This window comes from Salmo salar, chromosome ssa16 (assembly GCF_905237065.1).
Source record: "Salmo salar chromosome ssa16, Ssal_v3.1, whole genome shotgun sequence".
NCBI lineage: Eukaryota > Metazoa > Chordata > Actinopteri > Salmoniformes > Salmonidae > Salmo > Salmo salar.
In genome coordinates, this window is record NC_059457.1 from 47,087,481 (window position 1) to 47,109,498 (window position 22,018).

The 22,018-nt window shown below is 44.5% G+C and overlaps 2 protein-coding genes across 3 annotated transcripts; both read left to right on the forward strand.

The window, feature by feature from the left end:
- The first annotated feature begins 351 nt into the window (after nucleotides 1-351).
- Nucleotides 352-10,056, forward strand: LOC106574034 (leukocyte elastase inhibitor). Its single transcript, XM_014149547.2, has 7 exons — nucleotides 352-602; nucleotides 736-970; nucleotides 1,249-1,386; nucleotides 1,607-1,724; nucleotides 1,844-1,986; nucleotides 2,240-2,404; nucleotides 9,149-10,056. Exons 2-7 carry the CDS (start codon nucleotides 743-745, stop codon nucleotides 9,560-9,562), a joined length of 1,206 nt encoding a protein of 401 aa, XP_014005022.1. The 5' UTR covers nucleotides 352-602; nucleotides 736-742; the 3' UTR covers nucleotides 9,563-10,056.
- A 400-nt stretch (nucleotides 10,057-10,456) lies between these two features.
- On the forward strand, nucleotides 10,457-18,936 carry cyp2ae1 (cytochrome P450, family 2, subfamily AE, polypeptide 1). Of its 2 annotated transcripts, XM_014149546.2 has the most exons (10): nucleotides 10,457-10,609; nucleotides 10,859-11,098; nucleotides 11,536-11,701; nucleotides 12,655-12,804; nucleotides 13,450-13,610; nucleotides 13,766-13,942; nucleotides 14,190-14,328; nucleotides 14,628-14,815; nucleotides 14,978-15,119; nucleotides 18,069-18,936. In XM_014149546.2, the coding sequence occupies exons 1-10, from the start codon at nucleotides 10,529-10,531 to the stop codon at nucleotides 18,242-18,244; spliced, it is 1,620 nt and encodes a 539-aa protein (XP_014005021.2). In that variant the 5' UTR covers nucleotides 10,457-10,528; the 3' UTR covers nucleotides 18,245-18,936. The 2 variants fall into 2 exon arrangements, with proteins under 2 accessions (XP_014005021.2, XP_045553289.1); XM_045697333.1 differs by lacking the exon at nucleotides 10,457-10,609 and having other exon boundaries at nucleotides 10,616-11,098.
- Nucleotides 18,937-22,018: the final 3,082 nt, after the last annotated feature.

Consider the following 22,018-nt stretch of genomic DNA (forward strand, 5'->3'; position numbering starts at 1 on the left):
ACAACCCGTCGTTTCCAATGGGAACAAATGAGTCATAGTGGGCAAAACAAGCAAGGAGGGGGGCAGAGTCAAGCACGAGCTAGCGAGATCCTATTGGCGCGTTCTAGCATGTATTTGCATATTTCCGTTAGGGAACGCCTACTCTGAAGTGCGTGTGTGCAAAAACTCTATTACCATATGCACTCCTCTAAAGAACTCGGTTTTAATCAACTTTTACAAAGGGTAAAGCCTACAAAACTTAGTCAACTCTGTTCATAATCTAGTTTTGGGAACAGAAAATCAGATCAGCTTTGAAAAAAATCTGAAGTGGAAAGATCTGATATGATTGGTCAAAATACCAATTAGTGCCTGTGTAAACGCAGCCTATGTAAGACCCACATAGATACATGTATATTTACAATGAGGCCTATTTCTATAGCTTGTAAAGTGGTAACTAAGCCAGGGTTATGATACTGACACAGAGTCGATGGGAGAGGGAACCACTGAGAAAAGGGAAACCACATCCTTATCTCCTTCTCCTGCAACCACTCCCACTTGTAAAAGAACTGTCCTTGATAAACGGTAGAAGGAAAAGGGGTTTCAGAGCAACGACAAATACCAATGTAAGTAGACTATATTTATCTCTATTTTTTCATAGCCATTGTTTACAGACAGACATCTGTTTAATATAATCTATATTGATGTCATTATAACAATTATGGATGAGTAGCCTTTCTCATCCATAACTCTTCGCAGAGTTGAGATGGGATCTTGTTTCAGCGGCTACGTTCGGCAACAAAGTCCAAATAGGTCCAACAACCCTTCAGCCACTGTTCGGAACTCCAACACAGCGTTTGCTCTGGACCTTTACCGTATACTGAGTGAAAACCATGCAGATGGAAACATATTTTTCTCCCCTCTGAGCATCAGTTCAGCTCTGGCCATGGTCTATCTGGGGGCCAAAGGAGACACCGCCGAACAGATGGCAAAGGTATCCCTACACACACACTCACACACACACACACACACACACACACACACACACACACACACACACACACACACACACACACACACACACACACACACACACACACACACACACACACACACACACACACACACACACACACACACACACACACACACCAGCAACCAATTTTGTTCTAAGTGTATATGATCATTTACCAGCCCTGTCTGTCTTTGCCACAGCACTCAACCTGGCAAGTGTGTGTAAGAGATACTACTCACTCATTCTACTATTCCTAGACCCTGTGTCTCGACACTGCCACTGATGTCCACTCTGATTTTCAAAAACTCAGCTCAAACATCAACAAACCCTCAGCTTCATACCAATTGAAACTGGTCAACTGCCTGTATGGAGAAGAGACCTTCAACTTCTTCCCAGTGAGTTAGACCAGCCCCTTCCCAAATATCTAGCAGCAGGCAGTAGCTCTACTGAATATATCTGCCTTGTTTGCAAATGTTGCCATTCCTCTTTCCCCTAATTTGAGAATTGTGTAAATATAGGAAATAAATTGATGACCATTGGAAATATTCTACTCTAGACTCTTTGGTACTATGCTCGGCTGCTTTAGTTTAGAGTGACTCTTTAGGGTTCCTCTAGGAGTTCATTGAAGCCACACAGAAGTTCTACCATGCAGAGCTGAAGGCTATGGACTTTATAGGGGCTGCAGAGGAGTCCAGAGCACAAATCAACAGCTGGGTGGAAAAGAAAACAGACAGTAAGATGACTGGTGTAACTCAGGAGTGTAAAATATAACTATTGTACGTTAATGTAAGGATGTGTCTGCTCCAACGACAGTAGTTGAATCCGTTCATTATTTGTGTTCTTTATCTACAGATAAAATTAAAGTGATGTTGAAACCTGGAGCTCTAAGCAGCATGACCAGGTTGGTTCTTGTGAATGCAGTCTATTTTAAAGCACAATGGATAAGTGAGTTCCATGAAGCTGATACCAGGGAACAAACCTTTCAAGTCAATGAGGTGAGAGAATTACAGTGTCTGAAAATACTCCATTTGAGTCATAAAAACATACTTCTGAAATCAGTGTGGAAAATCCATTGTCTGCAACAATTGCATAATTGCAACCAGCCCCCCCCAATTGTTCAAGCCATAAAACTTGTGGATATACAGTCCTAAACATGGTTCTGGATTGCGTGTGTGTGTGTGTGTGTGTGTGTGTGTGTGTGTGTCATTTGTACTGTGATTATTGATGTATGACCCTGTGTGGTTTCAGAATGAGAAAAGACAGGTGCAGATGATGGTTCAAGTCAAGAAGTTACCATACAACTACATATCCCAGTTCAAACTCCAAATTCTGGAGCTTCCATATAAAGGGGAGGAGCTGAGCATGTTCTTCCTTTTGCCTGCAGATTCCAATGACCCTGACCAGTTACTGAAGGTAGGTGTAGCCAAAACCACTATTGACCCAGCCTTTAGCTCTGTCATGACTGTCCATGAGAATCTAAATAGGTCAGATCAGGTTTGCAATGAATAACTTCAATCAGACCCCCTCTCACCCGCAGAGGGGGGAGGAAAGAGCTAGTGGTGATTAACAACTCACGTCCTGTCGTAAATCAAGGGGGGAAGATTGAGGTCTCCCTCTCCAATATTCACCAAAGGCATGTCTTTTGTTTCAAGAGACCTTTCCTGACGAAATTCTAACATGTTCAAAAGCAAATACTGGAACAATATTTCTAACATAGAAAGTGGGGAGTGGTCAGAGGTGATCTACAGAACACTAATGTCATTGTGTTTGTTATTTTGTGATGTCATTAAAAATGTTATGAAGGAAATACTGTAACTTGGAAAGTATACCCACTACATGTACAAAGTTTCCATACTATGCATTGTGCATGTAATATGAAAAATTATGAAAGTGTTTCTGTTAAGAGAGGAATGTGATTTGAGAAACTATAAGAGATAATTGTTTTACATAAAACTGACAAGTCAAGTGACAAGTTACACCCCCCAAGTGAGGTCAGAGAGTGAGGTCAGAGAGTGTGTCAGCCTGACGGAACCGCCCCTTTCAAACAAACTGTATAAATGATGAGTCAAGAAATTAACATACTAGACCAGAAAAGCATAAAGCTGCAGCTGCACGTTTAAAGTGGTTTGAACTGTGAATCTCAACACGAGGTAGAGACGATAAAGTCACCTCCCGGACAATCAATTGGTATGGCTGATTGGCTGTCCTAAGTAAAGTATCTTCGAAAGCGAATTTAACCTCTCTGGGCCAGTGGGACGTTTGCGTCCCACCCTAGTCAACAGGCAGTGGAATCGCGTGGCGCGAAATACAAATACCTCAAAAATACTATTTTACACCATTTGAAAGATAAGACTCTCGTTAATCTAACCACGTTGTCCGATTTCAAAAAGGCTTTACAGCGAAAGCAAAACATTAGATTATGTCAGGAGAGTACCCTGCCAAAAAATAATCACACAGCCATTTTCAAAGCAAGCATATATGTCACAAAAAACAAAACCACAGCTAAATGCAGCACTAACCTTTGATGATCTTCATCAGATGACACTCCTAGGACATTATGTTATACAATACATGCATGTTTTGTTCAATCAAGTTCATATTTATATCAAAAACCAGCTTTTTACATTAGCATGTGATGTTCAGAACTAGCATACCCACCGAAAACTTCCGGTGAATTTACAAAATTACTCATGATAAACGTTGACAAAATACATAACAATTATTTTAAGAATTATAGATACAGAACTCCTTTATGCAAATGCTATGTCAGATTTTAAAATAGCTTTTTGGCGAGAGCACATTTTGCAATATTCTGAGTACATAGCTCAGCCATCACAGGCTAGCTAATTTGACACACACCAAGTTTGGGGCAACCTAAACTCAGAATTACTATTAGAAAAATTGGATTACCTTTGCTGTTCTTTGTCAGAATGCACTCCCAGGACTTCTACTTCAACAACAAATGTTGTTTTGGTTCCAAATAATCCATAGTTATATCCAAATACCTCCGTTTTGTTTGTGCGTTCAGGTCACTATCCGAAGGGTAACGTGCGAGCGCATTTCGTGACAAAAAAAATCAAAATATTCCATTACCGTACTTAGAAGCATGTCAAACGCTGTTTAAAATAAATTTTTATTCTATTTTTCTCATCAAATAGCGATAATATTCCAACTGGACAACGTTGTATTCATTCAAAGACGTTCAAAGTCTCGTGACCGTCTCTGTCCCCAGGCAGGCCACTTACAAACTCTGCTGCTGTACTTTGCCCAGAGACAGGAGACACGTCATTCCGCTTTCTGAACACTTTAGAGAGCCAATGGAAGCCTTAGAAAGTGTCACGTAACAGCACAGATGCTGTAAATTTGGTAGAGATGCAACAGAAGGACTACAAATTGTCAGACAGGCCACTTCCTGCATGGAATCCTCTCAGGTTTTTGCCTGCCATATGAGTTCTGTTATACTCACAGACACCATTCAAACCGTTTTAGAAACTTTAGAGTGTTTTCTATCCATATCTACTAATTATATGCATATTCTCGTTTCTGGGCAAGAGTAGTAACCAGTTTAAATCGGGTACGTTTTTTATCCGGCAGTGAAAATACTGCCCCCTAGCCCCAACAGGTTAAGTAGGACCATTCTAATACTCTGCTCAAACCATGTCACGTCCTGACCAGCAGATGGAGCTGTTGTTGTAGTTTTGGGGTCAGGACGTGGCAGTCTTGTGTGTGTGATTGTTCTGTGTTGGTCTTGTGACTCCTGATCAGGAACAGCTGGGGATCGTTGTTCCTGATTGGGAGTCATATATGTTGGAGTATGTTTGTCACTTGGTTTTGTGGGTAGTTGTTTTTGCACTGCGTGTTGTGTGCCTGCAAAACTGTTCCTGTCTTATATTTTGTTTGTATTGTTAAGTGGATGCTCTACTCCTTTATTTTTATTAAAGATGAGTATTCACATACCTGCTGCGCCTTGGTCCATTTCCTGAAGACAGCCCTTACAGAACTACCCACCACCAAAGGACCAAGCAGCAGAAGAGGAGGAAGCCACAGGAGAAGAAAATGGAAGAATGGACCTGGCAGGACGAAAGAAAATTCTGGGCGGACAAGTTAAGGGAGCTAAGGGAACCCGAGAGGCAGCCCCAAGATTTTTTTGGGGGGGGCACACGGGTAGTTTGGCCAGGCCAGGGAAGAGCCGTAAGCCAGCTACCCGTGACTACAGGGAGGTGCGTACGAGGTGGAGGGCGTCATGTTACGCTGAGGTGCGCACCATCTCGCCTATACGGACGCACAGCCCACTTCGCCCAGTACCAGCGCCCCGCATGTGCCAGGGCGAAGTAAGCATCGAGCCGGAAGGGGTGATGCCAACCCTGCGCTCAAGACCACCAGTGCGCCCTTTCGGTCCGGTGTTTCCCGCCAGACGCACTAGCATGGAGGTGCGTGTCTCCGGGCTGGCACGTCCTATACCAGCCCCGCGCATCAGGAGTCTAGTGTGTCAACCCAGCCTCGCCAGTCAACCATCACCAGAGCTGCTCGCCAGTCAACAGTCTTCATCAGAGCTGCCCGCCAGTCAACAGTCATCATCAGAGCTGCCCGCCAGTCAACAGTCATCATCAGAGCTGCCCGCCAGTCAACAGTCATCATCAGATCTGCCCGCCAGTCAACAGTCATCGTCAGAGCTGCCCGCCAGTCAACAGTCATCGTCAGAGCTGCTCGCCAGTCAACAGTCATCGTCAGAGCTGCCCGCCAGTCAACAGTCATCGTCAGAGCTGCCCGCCAGTCAACAGTCATCGTCAGAGCTGCCCGCCAGTCAACAGTCATCGTCAGAGCTGCCCGCCAGTCAACAGTCGTCAGAGCTGCCCGCCAGTCAACAGTCGCCAGAGAGGTCAGACTGCGCTGAACTGCCGGAGTGGTCAGACTCGCGCTGAACTGCCGGAGTGGTCAGACTGCGCTGAACTGCCGGAGTGGTCAGACTGCGCTGAACTGCCGGAGTGGTCGGACTGCGCTGAACTGCCGGAGTGGCCGGACTGCGCTGAACTGCCGGAGTGGCCGGACTGCGCTGAACTGCCGGAGTGGCCGGACTGCGCTGAACTGCCGGAGTGGCCGGACTGCGCTGAACTGCCGGAGTGGCCGGACTGCGCTGAACTGCCGGAGTGGCCGGACTGCGCTGAACTGCCGGAGTGGCCGGACTGCGCTGAACTGCCGGAGTGGCCGGACTGCGCTGAACTGCCGGAGTGGCCGGACTGCGCTGAACTGCCGGAGTGGCCGGACTGCGCTGAACTGCCGGAGTGGCCGGACTGCCCTGTTCTGCCGGAGTGGCCGGACTGCCCTGTTCTGCCAGAGTGGCCGGACTGCCCTGTTCTGCCGGAGTGGCCGGACTGCCCTGTTCTGCCGGAGTGGCCGGACTGCCCTGTTCTGCCGGAGTGGCCGGACTGCCCTGTTCTGCCGGAGTGGCCGGACTGCCCTGTTCTGCCGGAGTGGCCGGACTGCCCGGTTCTGCCAGAGGTGCCCGCCTGCCCTGATCTGCCAGGGTGCCCGGCCTGTCAGGATCAGCCCGAGTGGTCCTCCTGCCCTCCGGTCCAGCCCGAGTGGTCCTCCAGCCCGAGTGGTCCTCCTGCCCTCCGGTCCAGCCCGAGTGGTCCTCCTGCCCTCCGGTCCAGCCCGAGTGGTCCTCCTGCCCTCCGGCCCAGCCCGAGTGGCCCGCATGCCTTCCGGCCCAGCCCGAGTGGCCCGCATGCCTTCCGGCCCAGCCCGAGTGGCCCGCATGCCTTCCGGCCCAGCCCGAGTGGCCCGCATGCCTTCCGGCCCAGCCCGAGTGGCCCGCATGCCTTCCGGCCCAGCCCGAGTGGCCCGCATGCCTTCCGGCCCAGCCCGAGTGGCCCGCATGCCTTCCGGCCCAGCCCGAGGGGCCCTCCTGCCCCCGGCCCAGCCCGAGGGGCCCTCCTGCTCCCGGCCCAGCCCGAGGGGCCCTCCTGCTCCCCGGCCCAGCCCGAGGGGCCCTCCTGCCCCCGGCCCAGCCCGAGGGGCCCTCCTGCCCCCGGCCCAGCCCGAGGGGCCCTCCTGTCCTCCGGCCCGGCTCGAGGGGTCCGTCTGCCTGGCGCAGCTATCGGCTCCACCGAAGTGGGCGACGCCGAGGGTGGAGCAGGGTCCACGTCCTGCACCGGAGCCACCTCCAGGATAGGTGGGTTGGGGAGGGAGGGTGTAGCACAGTGCCGTCGTTGACGGCAGCCACCCTCCCTTCCCTCCCTTATTGTTTAGGGGTTATTGTTTATGGGTTTTGTTGGGGATTTTGTTTGTTGGTGTTTTTTTCGTTGTTAGGTGCATTCCGGGGTCTGCACCTTGAGGGGGGGTACTGTCACGTCCTGACCAGCAGATGGAGCTGTTGTTGTAGTTTTGGGGTCAGGACGTGGCAGTCTTGTGTGTGTGATTGTTCTGTGTTGGTCTTGTGACTCCTGATCAGGAACAGCTGGGGATCGTTGTTCCTGATTGGGAGTCATATATGTTGGAGTATGTTTGTCACTTGGTTTTGTGGGTAGTTGTTTTTGCACTGCGTGTTGTGTGCCTGCAAAACTGTTCCTGTCTTATATTTTGTTTGTATTGTTAAGTGGATGCTCTACTCCTTTATTTTTATTAAAGATGAGTATTCACATACCTGCTGCGCCTTGGTCCATTTCCACAGAAGACAGCCGTTACAAACCATCGTATTACGCTACTCTCATCACCCCACTGGGAACCATCGATACGGCTGGCTAGCCTATCTTCAAAGAGCTAATGGAAGGAAAATAAACTCTGTAGTTCTGTTCAGGACTCCATGACAAGTCACCGGATATCAGACAACTACAGAGAAGAACAACGGTAGAAGACTTGTTGGAACTCTTTTGAACAATCAGAGCCTTACAAGCGTGCCGCGAAAAGGCCCAACTCCCTTTCCAAGAGAGATATCTGGCGAACCAAGGCATTTCACGTAAATACATTCATGATTTCTTACTCAAAGCAGGCGGCGGTTCGTGTGCAAAGTATATGGTTACTGTAAGTGAGAGTAGTTTCTGAAAGTACCAATGTTCAGTGTCTCTGTCCCCCTCTCTCCCTCCCTCTCCATCTCTTTTGTAACAAGCAGCCACGTTGTTGTCATTCCGCTAGGGACCTGTTTTTTAACATATTAACTGTGTATGTTTGTCCTGTGTTAGCATTTAATTAGCTAGTAAATAAATAAACCAATTTGTGTAGTACTGAAGTAAGGTTCGGGTTTTTGCAGATGCAAGGAGGTTACGACTGTTCAGAATAATGTTATGATACGAGGTTATGATTAATAAGTTGACTGTTTATAGATGTGATAGGTAAAGACCTTTTAGAGTTTAATTGGGGAGATGGTAACTCTTTAAAGAACCGCTCTTGTGGTGCCCCAGATCCTAATGAGTTACTCGTCACATGATTAATTTAATTAGGTAACAATTAAACATATTTCAGTAATTTAGATAAATAACAGTCTTCAGATTAATGTTAAAGTCAAGTCACCACAGCTCAGAGGACTATTAGTCTTGTGTTGCGTGGAAGACCATGGTTCAATACTCTGTGGATCATACATCCACAACTTTTCCAGTATGAAGCACAGGATGTTGGTGGCACCTTAATTGGGGAGGACGGGCTCGTGGTAATGGCTGGAGCGGAATCAGTGGAATGGTATCAAATACATCAAACATAGTTGATGCCTTTCCATTTGCTCCGTTCCAGCCATTATTATGAGCCGTCCTCCTCTCAGCAGCCTCCACTGATATGTAGATATAGTGAAAACCTCTGCTGTCATTTAATTGCTTGGAAAGTAATATGTCACGAAGCAAATTTCTCCACAAACTGACTACAAAAACATATCTCTTCTTACCTTTTAAATGCGTTAACATACGTAAGACTGGCAGCAAGGTTCATATACCGCCAATGTAGAGCTGTGCTGTTTTACATCCAGTGGAGGGGTGGACGCCTCATAATAGTGGCTGGAACGGAGCGAATGGAATCAAACACATTGAAACCATGTGTTTGATGTTGTTGATACTTTTCCACATATTCCGATCCAGCCATTACCACATGGTCGTCCTCCCCAATTAAGGTGCCACCAACCTCCTGTGGTTACATCATCCACTGTTTGTCATTCTCCACTGTCTGACACAGCTGGGGAGAGCGCTGACACCGGAGAGGATCCACAAGTGGACCAGACGGCAGGAAATGGGCACGAGGACCAAAGTCCAGGTTTCAATCCCCAAGTTTAAACTGCAGGAGGACTACCAGCTAAACACACTCCTGGCCTCGCTGGGCATGGTGGATGTGTTCGACCAGGACAGAGCGGACCTATCTGGGATGAACGCAGCGATGGAAGATAGGGTCTGCCTATCCACTGTAGCCCACAAGGCCTTCGTGGAAGTGAACGAGAGAGGCACAGAGGCAGGTGCGTCCACAGCGGCAGAGGGCATAATGTACGGTTTCAGTAACAAGCATTACTTCACGGCAGACCACCCCTTTATTTTCTTCATTAGACACAACCAGACCCAATCCATTCTGTTTCTGGGCAGGTTCTCCTCACCTTAGGAGGGTGACAGGGAGGGAAGATCTCTGTAGGAAGGGAAAATAATATTTTGAAAAACATGTTATGTAATTGATAAGATAATTGATCTGTTTAAGGTTTTGACTAAAGTATTCCACTCTGAATCCATATAACTTTGTGAAATGTATTAGAATTATAAGGCTATAATAATGTGTTAAAGACTATAATCCAATACTGTGTGTGAGTAGACTGTTTATGAGTAAGACACTGTTACTATTTCAAAATGAGCAGGGCAGAGTTGATAAGACGACCTTGTGAAAGTAACAGGAAAAGGGGCCTCCCTGAGTTATGGAGGGGAACAACTGCCCGAAAACGGCTAGGTGGGCAGAAGATTAGGAAACAGGTTGCAGAAGTGTGATAAAGAATGTATGTGTACTGTGGAAAAATACAGCCGCCTAAAGCGGGGTGGAGTTCTCTACTGATCTGTGTCCTCATTTTTAGGCAGAGCTCTCGTAAATAAACAATCTGACCATTGTAAGCTGGGTCTCCGTCTGCTTCATTAAACCAGAATCTTACACCCTCTGGGGGGTAGACTGAGTAGTTTAATTGAAGTTCGGTTTAAGAACATTGATAACTTAATTCACGTAACAGTAATGCAAGGGAGCCCTTCACAGTTTAGTTGATTATTGTTGATCTTGTGTACCGAGTCTGTATTTGACCTTTACTACGTGGATAGTGCTGTTATGTATTGTTATGTAATATAGCTCTCAAGTGCTTATAGTTTGTGATATTTAATGATTGGAAATCATCAATGATATAATAAAGTGAAAGTTTCTCTATGTAGATTGTCTACACATGTAAAAAATATTAGGAAATAGAATGTAGTAGTCTGTATTGGCACATTGCAGGCAAATACTCCCTTGTGTAACCTTATACAAGCATTTTACATAATCCCATTTACAAAACTAGCCTATCACAGAGACCTTCATTGTGCAGCTATTGCGTAACAAATGTACAAGTATCCCGGACTGAATTCTTGCCCCAGTAAAAGTCAGTCTGAACAGGCTGAGACATCACACCAAACTACAAATGTAAGTACCATTTTAGGAAGCCTTTTCCTCATTGGTTTGGCCGGAAAGGCAAGGAATGTGTTTACATTTGTGAAAGCCAGAAGCTGTTGAACTCTGCTCTATATCACTGCAGTCCTCCACGGATTTATGTTCTCTTACAGAATAAGACTTGTTTATTCTAGAGAAAAGTGTACGGTTTTGTCCGCTGACCGCATGTGATCTTCTAATACATGCCTTAAGAGTAAAGACTTATACTCAGGGTTTCTACAGCTACTGTACGCATTACCAGAGAGTTCAGTGAGGGTTTCCACCATGTTGGAGGCGTTAGTCTGTCTGGTGGGACAGTGGATCGATACCAAGGGGGTCCTCCTGTTCCTCTTGGTTCTGTTGGTGACCAAGTACATCCATGATCTGCCTCCTAAGAACTACCCACCAGGCCCCTTCCCCCTGCCTTTTGTTGGGAATATGCTGAATATCAGCATCAAGGACTACATAGGCTCCTTTAAAAAGGTAAGGACACGTGAGAGATAAGGTCATGTGTAACTGCTCAAATTATACACTCTTAGAAAAAAAGGTTACAAAAGGATTCTTCGTTTGTCCACCATAGGAACCCCTTTTTTTGGTTCCAGCTAGAAGCCTTTTGCTTTCCATGTAGAACCTTCTGGGGAAAGGGTTGTACATGGAACCCAAAAAGGTTCTATCTGGAACCAAAAAGGGTTCTTTAAAGAGTTATCCTATGGGGACAGCCGAAGAACCATTTTAGGTTCTAGATAGCAATTTTTTTTCCCACATCTCCTTAGGCTTTTCCACGAGAACAAAAAATGCTATACCCAGTGGATGTAGTCATTCTGTAATCATCTGTTTTTATTGTAGATAGCCTATCTAATAAATGATGATGGAATTAGTGTGCTTAGTGTGACATGCTCACTAAAGTGTGTTTTCTATAGTTTGTAGAGAGCTACGGGGATGTGACTACACTAGACCTGGGTGGAGGGAACCGCTGTGTGCTCCTCTCAGGTCTCCGAGGCTTTAAGGAAGCCTTTGTGGATCAGGCCGACACCTTCACCGATAGGCCATCTTACCCCCTGAACGACAGGATAAGCAGAGGCTTGGGTAGGCTAATATGGTAGCTTAATGCAGGGTCCCAAACTCCTGGGTACACAAACCAAAATGTGCACCTAGGAGGGGCCCCAGGACCGAGTTTGGGAAACCTTGGTTTAATTAATTGAAATAATTTTGACCATTATGACATTGTGCCACCAGTAGGAGTAATAACACCAATGAGACATTTTTGGTACATTTTCTAAAATGGAGGTCACAATCTTTTAAAAAACATTTACTAAAGTGATATGATTAATCATTTTGCTCACAATGTTATTTATCTTTATTTAAATTGACACCAAGTGACACTTTGGATTTGGACACACCACATGATCAATAGAATCCTCACATTTATGACATCATTTTCTTTAATATAGACCCCTCCCCTAATAACAGTTTGCCACTGGAGAGAATGCTCAAGATCCTTGTATATCTTTGTAATCAGTCATTTTCAAGGCGGTAACAACAATGACATAACACTGAAGGAAACACAATCTGCTAGTAAAAAAAAAAGGTGTTTTAATAGCCGCCTTTGTTTTTATTGATCTGTACAATATCTTGAATATCTTTTTCCCCCACTGTCTAGCATTCACAATAATATCTCTAAATCCCCAAAGCATTTCACTACACTTATACATATCACCAGTGGGACAAGCCAATTAGCTAGCCCCTGGTATTTTCTACAATACATAAAAATATATGTTTTTCAGTATAAAGGACTTACATTGGTTTTCACATTAAATAACAGTTAAATAAAACTGCAGTAGATGTATTATTTGTCACGTTTTTGCCATTTTTGTGTTTTTACAAAATGGTACCAAAGTTAAAGGAAAGCATTTACCACCACAATTCAAGAATGACCCATCAGGCAGAACCACACAGTCATATTGGGTCTTATTTAGTCATATTTAATCTTAGTAATTCTGTCATTGTCTCCATGTCTTGACCGGATGATGGTTATCTAGGCCTGATCTCCTCTAACGGTCACATGTGGCGGCAGCAGAGGCGCTTTGCCGTGTCCACGCTCAAATACTTTGGAGTGGGAAAGAAGACCCTGGAGACCTCCATCCTGCAGGAGAGCCACTTCCTGTGTGATGTCTACTTGGCAGAGAGAGGTGAAGTCAGCGTTTATGGTGCCCAAACCAGGGCATGAACCACAGTCTCAGTTGTTTAACTGGCACTCTTATCCAGAATGGCTAGTTGTTGTATGGTTAATTGCTATCTTGCGTTCAAACCCAAAACGTTGCTATTGTGAAGTCCAGATGTTTCTTAGCTTTCATTTCCAACCGTTTCTGATCAAGGTATCCTCTCTCTACTTGTAAATGAATGCTATGAACAAGCATCTTATTTGCATATTTACATTAGGGAACGCCTACTCTGTGAAGTGCGTGTGTGTAATAACTCAATTCGCCCTTGCACTAGTTCTAAACAATACTTTTTTTTTTTGCTATGGCAAAGGGTAAAATTTACAAAACTGAGTCCAATCTGTTCATAACATATTTTAGTTTTTGGAACAGAAAACTGTATTAAGATCAAATGTTTCATAATGTTGGCCAAAATCCATCTCGGTCCATGATCTCTCACTGCTGGCCACTTCCTCTCATCACCGTATTTGTTATTGATTGGAAACGTCAACCAGATGCTTCACACTTATACATCCGGTGAAATATCTGGCTCATTGTTGAATCTGTGTCTAAACTGTCTGAGTAAGACATCTTCATTTATCCACCATCTTTGACCCAACCTCTGAACTGTTTCAGGCCTGCCCTTTAACCCTGAAGACGTCACCAACAATGCAGTGGCCAACATCCTGTGCACCCTGGTGTTTGGTTGTAGGTTTGAATACAATGACCACCACTTCCACCACATGCTGAAATGCTCCGAGGACGTTTTCCAGCTGCCTGCTACCTTCTGTGGACGGGTATGTTTACAACGACACAGACGTGTCTGCTATTCTCTGTTGGGTGATCAGTGTATCTCTTTGGCAAAGTGAATTATAGTGCACAGCATCTGCAAGGACACACATTCTCCCCAGGAAATCTACCTTCTCAGGCTAATTTCCTGTTCTTTCGACAGATGTATAATCAGTTTCCCACACTGCTGCACTATTTGCCTGGGAAGCACCAATCAGCCTTCATCAACCTTGGTACCATAAAGCAGTTTATCAGAGAGGAAGTAGAGAAACATAAAGAGGACAGGAACCCATCCAACCCCAGAGACTACATAGACTGTTACCTGGAAGAGATAGAGAAGGTAATGCCACAGCCGGACCTTTTCAGCTCTTTTCTATCTTTAACAGTTACTCCCTGTGATCTACTCTCATCTCTTTAGAATTACGATTGCCGTGTTAATAGAGTTTGTCATATTTTGGGCTAATTTCGTCAAGAAAATTGTAGATTTTTGGTTTTAATATGACTTTGTCAGCAAACTCCCCACAGCCTGACAATGCATGATGATTTGCCCTCATCTTGACATCACCTGATGACCATTCCCCCTGCAGAATCAGGATGGGGCGGCTGGCTTCACTGAGGAGAACCTGCTGCACTGCGTGGTGGATCTGTTTGGGGCCGGGACAGAAACAACGTCCAACACCCTTCTCTGGGCAATGCTGTACATGGCCAAGTACCCCGACATTCAAAGTGTGACACTGGCAGGAACACATCTATTAGTATTAAAAAAAAATTGGTGTCAAATGGCTGGTTTTCCAGACACAATAGAACGTTTTCATTGAGCATGTTTTTTAGTCCAGAACTAGGCTTCATCTGTGTTCAGGAAATAGGCGCTAAGCATAAACAGGCCCTAACAGTACTCTGTTATAATAGCCTAGTGCTTACCAGGAAAATTACTTGTTTTATGGCTTTGTTAATCCATTATACTGTATGCGCTATGCAGCCATCTGCTCCAGCCAATCATTAACTTCCTCATTCTCCCTCCGTAGAGAAGGTGCAAGCGGAGATCGATGAGGTCATAGGTTCGGCACGCCAGCCCTCAATGGACGACCGAGCCAACATGCCGTATACCTATGCTGTGATCCATGAGATCCAGAGGTTTGGGAACATTGTCCCCTTAACGCCTCCCAGAGTGGCCAATAAGGACACCACCGTGGCGGGGTATCTAGTGCCCAAGGTGGGTGTAGGGTCGATGGATATGTTGTGATTCTACTGCTGGAGTACATGATCAACTGAATGTTTGAGTTGATGCGTGCTGGTTCAATAGTGCATGTTGACTTCACACTGAAGGTTTTACTGGCAATGACGTTTGACAAATTGACTCTTCTGTTTTGCACAGGGAATGATGGTGTTTCCAATGTTAAAACCAATCCTACAGGACAGAAATGAGTATGCAACCCCTGATCTGTTCAATCCTGGACATTTCCTGGATAAAAATGGAAAATTTGTCAAAAAAGACAATTTTATCCCATTTTCTATAGGTAATATATTATTAACATGCATTTAAAGGGGAATGGAAACACTAGGATTTAGAATGGCAGGTAACTGTAACTGTAAATCGCTATATTAGCATTGTTGCGTCACTAGCAGGAGAGAATTTTGGAACTCCCAAAAATGGCTGAATTTACCGAGTTTATTACAGAGAGTGAAATAATGTTAGTCAGGGAGCCAATAAACCTATTGAAGACGTTCATGTTTGAGCCGATCGTTGCCTCAGATCAAAGAGTTTGTTCTCGTAGCAGTAACAGCAGAGACATGCCGTCTGAAACACCTCAGCTAGTGGGTCAGCGTAGCCAAACACAAACTGTTGTGAGAGGGATGCTGCCAGATAATGGCTAGAGTATGAGTGTGTGTGTGTGTAGATACAGCACAAAATCCCAGTGGATGGTGATGTATTACATCCAGTCAGAGGTTCCTGTCAGTCTGTCTGGATGGTGATGTATTACATCCAGTCAGAGGTTCCTGTCAGTCTGTCTGGATGGTGACTGTATTACATCCAGTCAGAGGTTCCTGTCAGTCTGTCTGGATGGTGATGTATTACATCCAGTCAGAGGTTCCTGTCAGTGTGTCTGGATGGTGACTGTATTACATCCAGTCAGAGGTTCCTGTCAGTCTGTCTGGATGGTGACTGTATTACATCCAGTCAGAGGTTCCTGTCAGTCTGTCTGGCGATGTATTTCTTGGACGTGTCACTAATCCTTATGAAGTTACTCGACCAGTCAGCAGCCGATATGCCAGTTAAATAATTTGTGAAATGTTGCTTTATTATAAATTGTTTAAGGTTAATATCGGTAGTGGGTAGGTGCTCAATATATATAATCAGTATCTTATAACGATGTGTATCACCAGCGCCTTTTGGCGCGATGGTAAGACATTTACCTTTAGATTAGACGGCCGGAGTTGGAATCGCAGACAGCGTCATGATTGATGAAATCTCATTCTAACCAATAATGGGGCGTGCTCATAAATACATTGTGATTTAGTTTCGGTATCAGACTAACTTCAATCATTTTGTTTGCTTACCATACAGGCTGGCAGTTTATCGGCAGTTCACCCTATGGGCACAAGGGAGAATTAGACGAGGTGTACGGCGCGTGTTGTTTCTTCCTTAAGGCGCGCATACCCAGAAGCAAAGGCATTTACATAGGGTTTGAGTTTGAATAAAACCAGTTCATTTAGTAAATCTAGCCTTTTTTTTCAAGACATAGTGCCTGCGCCTTTTGTAAAAATAGTATTAGTTAGCTTGTCCACTATAACAACAGTTTCAAGCGTAACCAGAAACTTGCTTTTAAAATAAATTTACTTTCAACACGCACTAATCCATGTCCCTGTCGCTAGAGTAGTGACTTCAATTGCTGTGGCTGTCATGTATTGAAAAGGAATGGTAACTACACTGGGCAGCTAGTTGGCATATGTAACAGTATAACTTCCATCCCTCTCCTCGCCCCTACCTGGGCTCGAACCAGGGACCCTCTGCACACATCAACAATGGGCCTCCCACGAAGCATCATTACCCATCGCTCCACAAAAGCCACGGGGAACAACTACTAAAAGGTCTCAGAGTGAGTGACATCACCAATTGAAACACAATTAGCGCGCACTCCGCTAACTAGCTAGCCAATTCACATTGGTTACACTCACCCCCCTTTTGACCTCCTCCTTTTCCGCAGCAACCAGTGATCCGGGTCACGGCACCAATGTAACAGTATAGCTTCCGTCCCTCTCCTTGCCCCTACCTGGGCTCGAACCAGGGACCCTCTGCACACATCAACAACTGCCTCCCACGAAGCATAGTTACACATCGCTCCACAAAAGCCATGGCCCTTGCAGAGCAAGGGGAACAACTACTTCAAGGTCTCAGAGCGAGTGACGTCACCGATTGAAACGCTATCTAGCTAGCCATTTCACATCGGTTACACATAGTCAAAGCAGACTTAAATAATATATGCCATTTAGCCTTTATCTAAAACGAACTGCCTACATGGAATTACATTCATTTCCAATGAAACGCTGTGTTTGCCTTGCAGCATTGTGTTGCAGAGGCAGTTGCAGTGCGTGCATTGGATTTATTGAACGTATGCGTCAAACTGTATGCATAGATGGCTTGACAGAAATGGTAGCAGAAGGTGAATGTTGGTGTGTTCGAAGTGCCACTCTCTGACAGCTTCGTTGCGCAAAATAGCATGCAGCATCATCTGAATATGTACGCAACAAAAGTTCAACATTCACCTTCTGCTACCATTTTTGTCAGGCCATTCAATAAATCCAACGTTTGCACCACACCGAACGCACTGCAACTGCCTCTGTAACACAATGCTGCAAGGCAAACACAGCGTTTCATTGGAAATGAATGTAATTCTGGTGTACCGAAATGCAATGATGCTGTCGGTGTGATCGAAGCCTCAACACCACAGACAACTTGATGATTCCTGCCAGTGACGCACTGGCGTCAGTCGTTACTATGGCAATTTAAAATGGCGCTGACCATAGCTCAAATAAACCTTGACGAGGATCAAAATACTAAATGTAGAGATGTGTTTATGTTAAATGTACATGTTTAGTATTAGTGGATTGAATACATCTCTTTGCTTAGATGTACTTCCTAAAGTGTTTCCATTACCCTTTAAAATGTAAAATGTTAGTGTAATACTGTTAATTCATAACAAAACCCCTTCATTTGTCTCCCAAACATGTATCACAAAACTATCCTCCTTCAATCCTCCCTACCAGAGAAACAGTTGTTCAAAATGAAATGTACTACTGCAGGGTCTTGAGGATACAGTAAACAGAATTGTTCAGGTTTTCATTTTCCATATAATCTGCCAAGACACAGAGGGTGGAAGAGTGGAGAACAAACACATACATACGCCATCCTCATGTTAAAGGTGTGTGTGTGTGTTTGTGTGTGTGCGCACTCTACTCTCTCTCAGGTAAGAGGATGTGTCCAGGGGAGCAGCTGGCCAGGATGGAGCTGTTTCTGTTCTTCACCTTTCTGCTCCAGAGGTTCACCTTCACACCTCCACAGGGCTGGGAGCTGGGCCTGGAGGGCCAGGTGGGCATCACCAGTAGACCAAAGCCCTTCAAAATCTGTGCCTTGCCTCGATGAGACACCTTGGGTGAATCTCTATTGTATTTTGTTGATTCCTTGTCTTCTGTCCCCTTGCCTCCTTCTCAAAATACATTGGAGGAGAAGATCTGAGGGGAGGAACCTCAGATCTTTTGCTCCAATGTGCCTTGAGAAGGAGACGAGGAGGGAGGATGTGAGGAATCAAGGAAATACGATTGATATGAATTCCTTGTGCTTTGTGTAGGACTAGGCCCTGCATGAACTGGTTGATGAAGGTGAATAGCATTGTTTGTCAAACCTGAATTCCAGCATACAGCTGGTGCATCATGACGTTGATATTGTAAGAGTGGTGTATTAGAATTGCATTCAAATTCTTTCTTAATTTTCTTTTACTGGAAATGATATTTTTGGAAGACATTGTACACAAAATGTGTTTACTTTACTTATTTACTTTCCTGAAAACAAAACACAGCAATTTTTTTTTGCTTGAACATACTCTGCTCCTGTAAGGTGCCAGGTAAAGTCAAAATAGCACCTCGACGATATATAATCAGAGTTCAGAATATAGTTCAAAGGTCAGTCAAGGCAAGTCCTTTTTATCTATACTTAGCTTAATCATACTTATTTCATATCTTCTGCAATACTGTATATCTCAAATGAACACATGAATGAAAAGCAGTCTCTCCATTTCATAAATCAACAATAACAATAAAAATAATCCCATTCATTCAGACATAGCTCCCTCACGACGCCAGGACAGCGGAGTCAATCACCACCTTCCGGAGACACCTGAAACCCCACCTCTTTAAGGAATACCTAGGATAGGATAAAGTAATCCTTCTAACCCCCCCCTTAAAAGATTTAGATGCACTATTGTAAAGTGGTTGTTCCACTGGATATCATAAGGTAAATGCACCAATTTGTAAGTCGCTCTGGATAAGAGCGTCTGCTAAATGACTTAAATGTAATGTAAATGACATGGATTGTCATTATATCTGTACAGCATCAAAATCTATAACCCAAATATAGCACACAACACCTCACTGTACAAACTATTTATTCCTTGCCTAGTCTATGTCATTTGACAATTCAAAACAAGACATGGGCTTACTGATGATGAGTGAAACCATCTATGTAAATAACTGTCTCATGACCATTCAAAACAGGATGTATGATTATTATGAGCTTATTGATGAGTGAAACTGTTCATGTAATTATGTTAACTGTTACTGTAGGCGTGGAGAAACCATGCCATCTCAATGGATCCGTGCCCTCTCATTGGTGCGGGGTGGCACAGATGTCATGGGGAACGGGTGACAGGGTGATGCCAAAGTTGTAGTCCCATCACGGGCTTCACTCTGGGCGGCATGGAGAACAAGAACCTCTGCATGAAGGTGAAGAAGAGGAATAGCTCCATCATGGCCAGGCTCTCTCCCAGACGCATTAGTTTACCTGGAGGAGAGACAGGAGGGTAGAATTAAGCAATAAGGCTCCTCTGGCGTTTGTGGTATATGGACAATATACCACAGCTAAGGGCTGTTGTTAAGCACAACGCATCGTGGAGTGCTTGGACACAGCCCTTAGCCGTGGTATATTGGCCATATACCACAACCCCCCGAGGAGCCTTATTGCTATTATAAACTGGTTACCAACATAATTAGAGCAGTAAAAATAAATGTTTTGTCATACCCGTGGTATACATCTGTCAGCCAATCAGCATTCAAACAGCGTCTACCCCCAAGCCATAAGACTCCACAACAGCTAATCAAATGGCTACCCAGACTATTTGCATTGTATATAGCCCGGTATTGTTATTTACTGCTGCTCTTGAATTATTTGTTATTCTTATCTCTTACTTTTTTGGGGGTATTTTCTTAAAACTGCATTGTTGGTTAAGGGCTTGTAAGTAAGCATTCCACTGTAAGGTCTACACCTGTTGTATTCGGAAAAAAGAGCGTTCGATATGTTATCGCTTCGTTCCAAGATGGCGTGTGATAACATATCGAACGCTCTTTTTTCATTTACTGCTTGCGCATCATTTACTGCTGGTAGGTGAAGTGCAACTGAGCTTTGAACTTATTAACCTCTTATCCCTTATCAGTAGTCTATGACACCAATTCCACTATTCTCTGTGTTCACCAGAGCTTTTTAGTAAATCAAATGTTATTTGTCACGTGCCGAATACAACAGGTGTAGGACGTCTGTTTGTCTTTTCCCGTCTCGTCCCATGTATATATATTTTTCTTTGTATATATTTCTGAAATATTTGTTATATATTTTTTTATCTCAATTTCCATCTACGGACTGAACATACTCTCCTGCAACCCGCCTCACCCAATGTGGTACGGATCTGCAATTTTTTTTACACTTTTTACCCCGGAACCCCGATCAGAAGCTAGCCAGCTAACTAGCTACTAGCTACTAGTCAGTTAGCCACTGCTAGCAGTCATCACCATTAACTTGGACATCAGCCAGCCTCAGCCTGGTCAATTCCTGCCAGTCTGCACAACGCGATATCAACCCAGAGCATATCGGACTGCTTTTTCTCTACCACATCTCCGGATTCCTACCGCTCTGAACCGTTACACTGGATCATGCAACTTTTCAGGGAAGTCAGGAACCAATCAATTTTGGAATTAGTGCTACAGGATGCAAATTTCTGTTTGAAAAAGCTAGCCTTTGCTTTCCTAACTGCCTGTGTATATGTGGACAACTACAAATACCTAGGTGTCTGGTTAGACTGAAAACTCTCCTTCCAGACTCACATTAAGCATCTCCAATCCAAAATGAAATCTAGAATCGGCTTCAAAGCAACAAAGCATCCTTCACTCATGCTGCCAAACATACCCTAGTAAAACTGACCATCCTACTGATCCTTGACTTCGGCGATGTCATTTACAAAATAGCCTCCAACACTCTACTCAGCAAACTGGATGTAGTCTATCACAGTGCCATCCGTTTTGTCACCAAAGCCCCATATACTACCCACCACTGCGACCTGTATGCTCTCGTTGGCTGGCCCTCAATACATATTTGTTGCCAAACCCACTAGCTCCAGGTCATCTATAAGTCTTTGCTAAGTAAAGCCCCGCCATATCTCAGCTCACTGGTGAACATAGCCGTAGACGTAGCACGCACTCCAGCAGGTATATTTCACTGGTCATCCCCAAAGACAACACTTGCTTTGGCCGCCTTTCCTTCCAGTTCTCTGCTGCCAAAGACTGGAACGAATTGCAAAAATCACTGAAGCTGGAGTCTCATTTCTCCCTCTCTAACTTTAAGCATCAGCTGTCAGAGCAGCTTACTGATCACTGTACCTGTGCACAGCCCATCTGTAAATAGCTCACCCAACTACCTCATCCCCATATTGTTATTTATCCTCTTGCTCTTTTGCACCCCAGTATCTCTACTTGCACATCGTCATCTGCACATCTATCACTCCAGTGTTTATGCTAAATTGTAATTATTTCACCTCTATGGCCTATTTATTGCCTAACCTCCCTACTCTTCTACATTTGCACACACTGTACATAGATGTTTCTATTGTGTTATTGACTGTACGTTTGTTTATGTGTAACTCTGTGTTGTTGTTTTTGTCGCACTGCTTTGCTTTATCTTGGCCAGGTCTCAGTTTTAAATGAGAACTTGTTCTAAACTGGCCTACCTTGTTAAATAAAGGTGAAATAAAAAATAAAGATATTGTTGCTCTGATCCTCACATCATTTGAATATGGGCACTTGAAGGGCCAATCAAATATGATTTGTCCCCCCCAATATATCACTGAAACATAACTATGTAATTTAAATAATATTA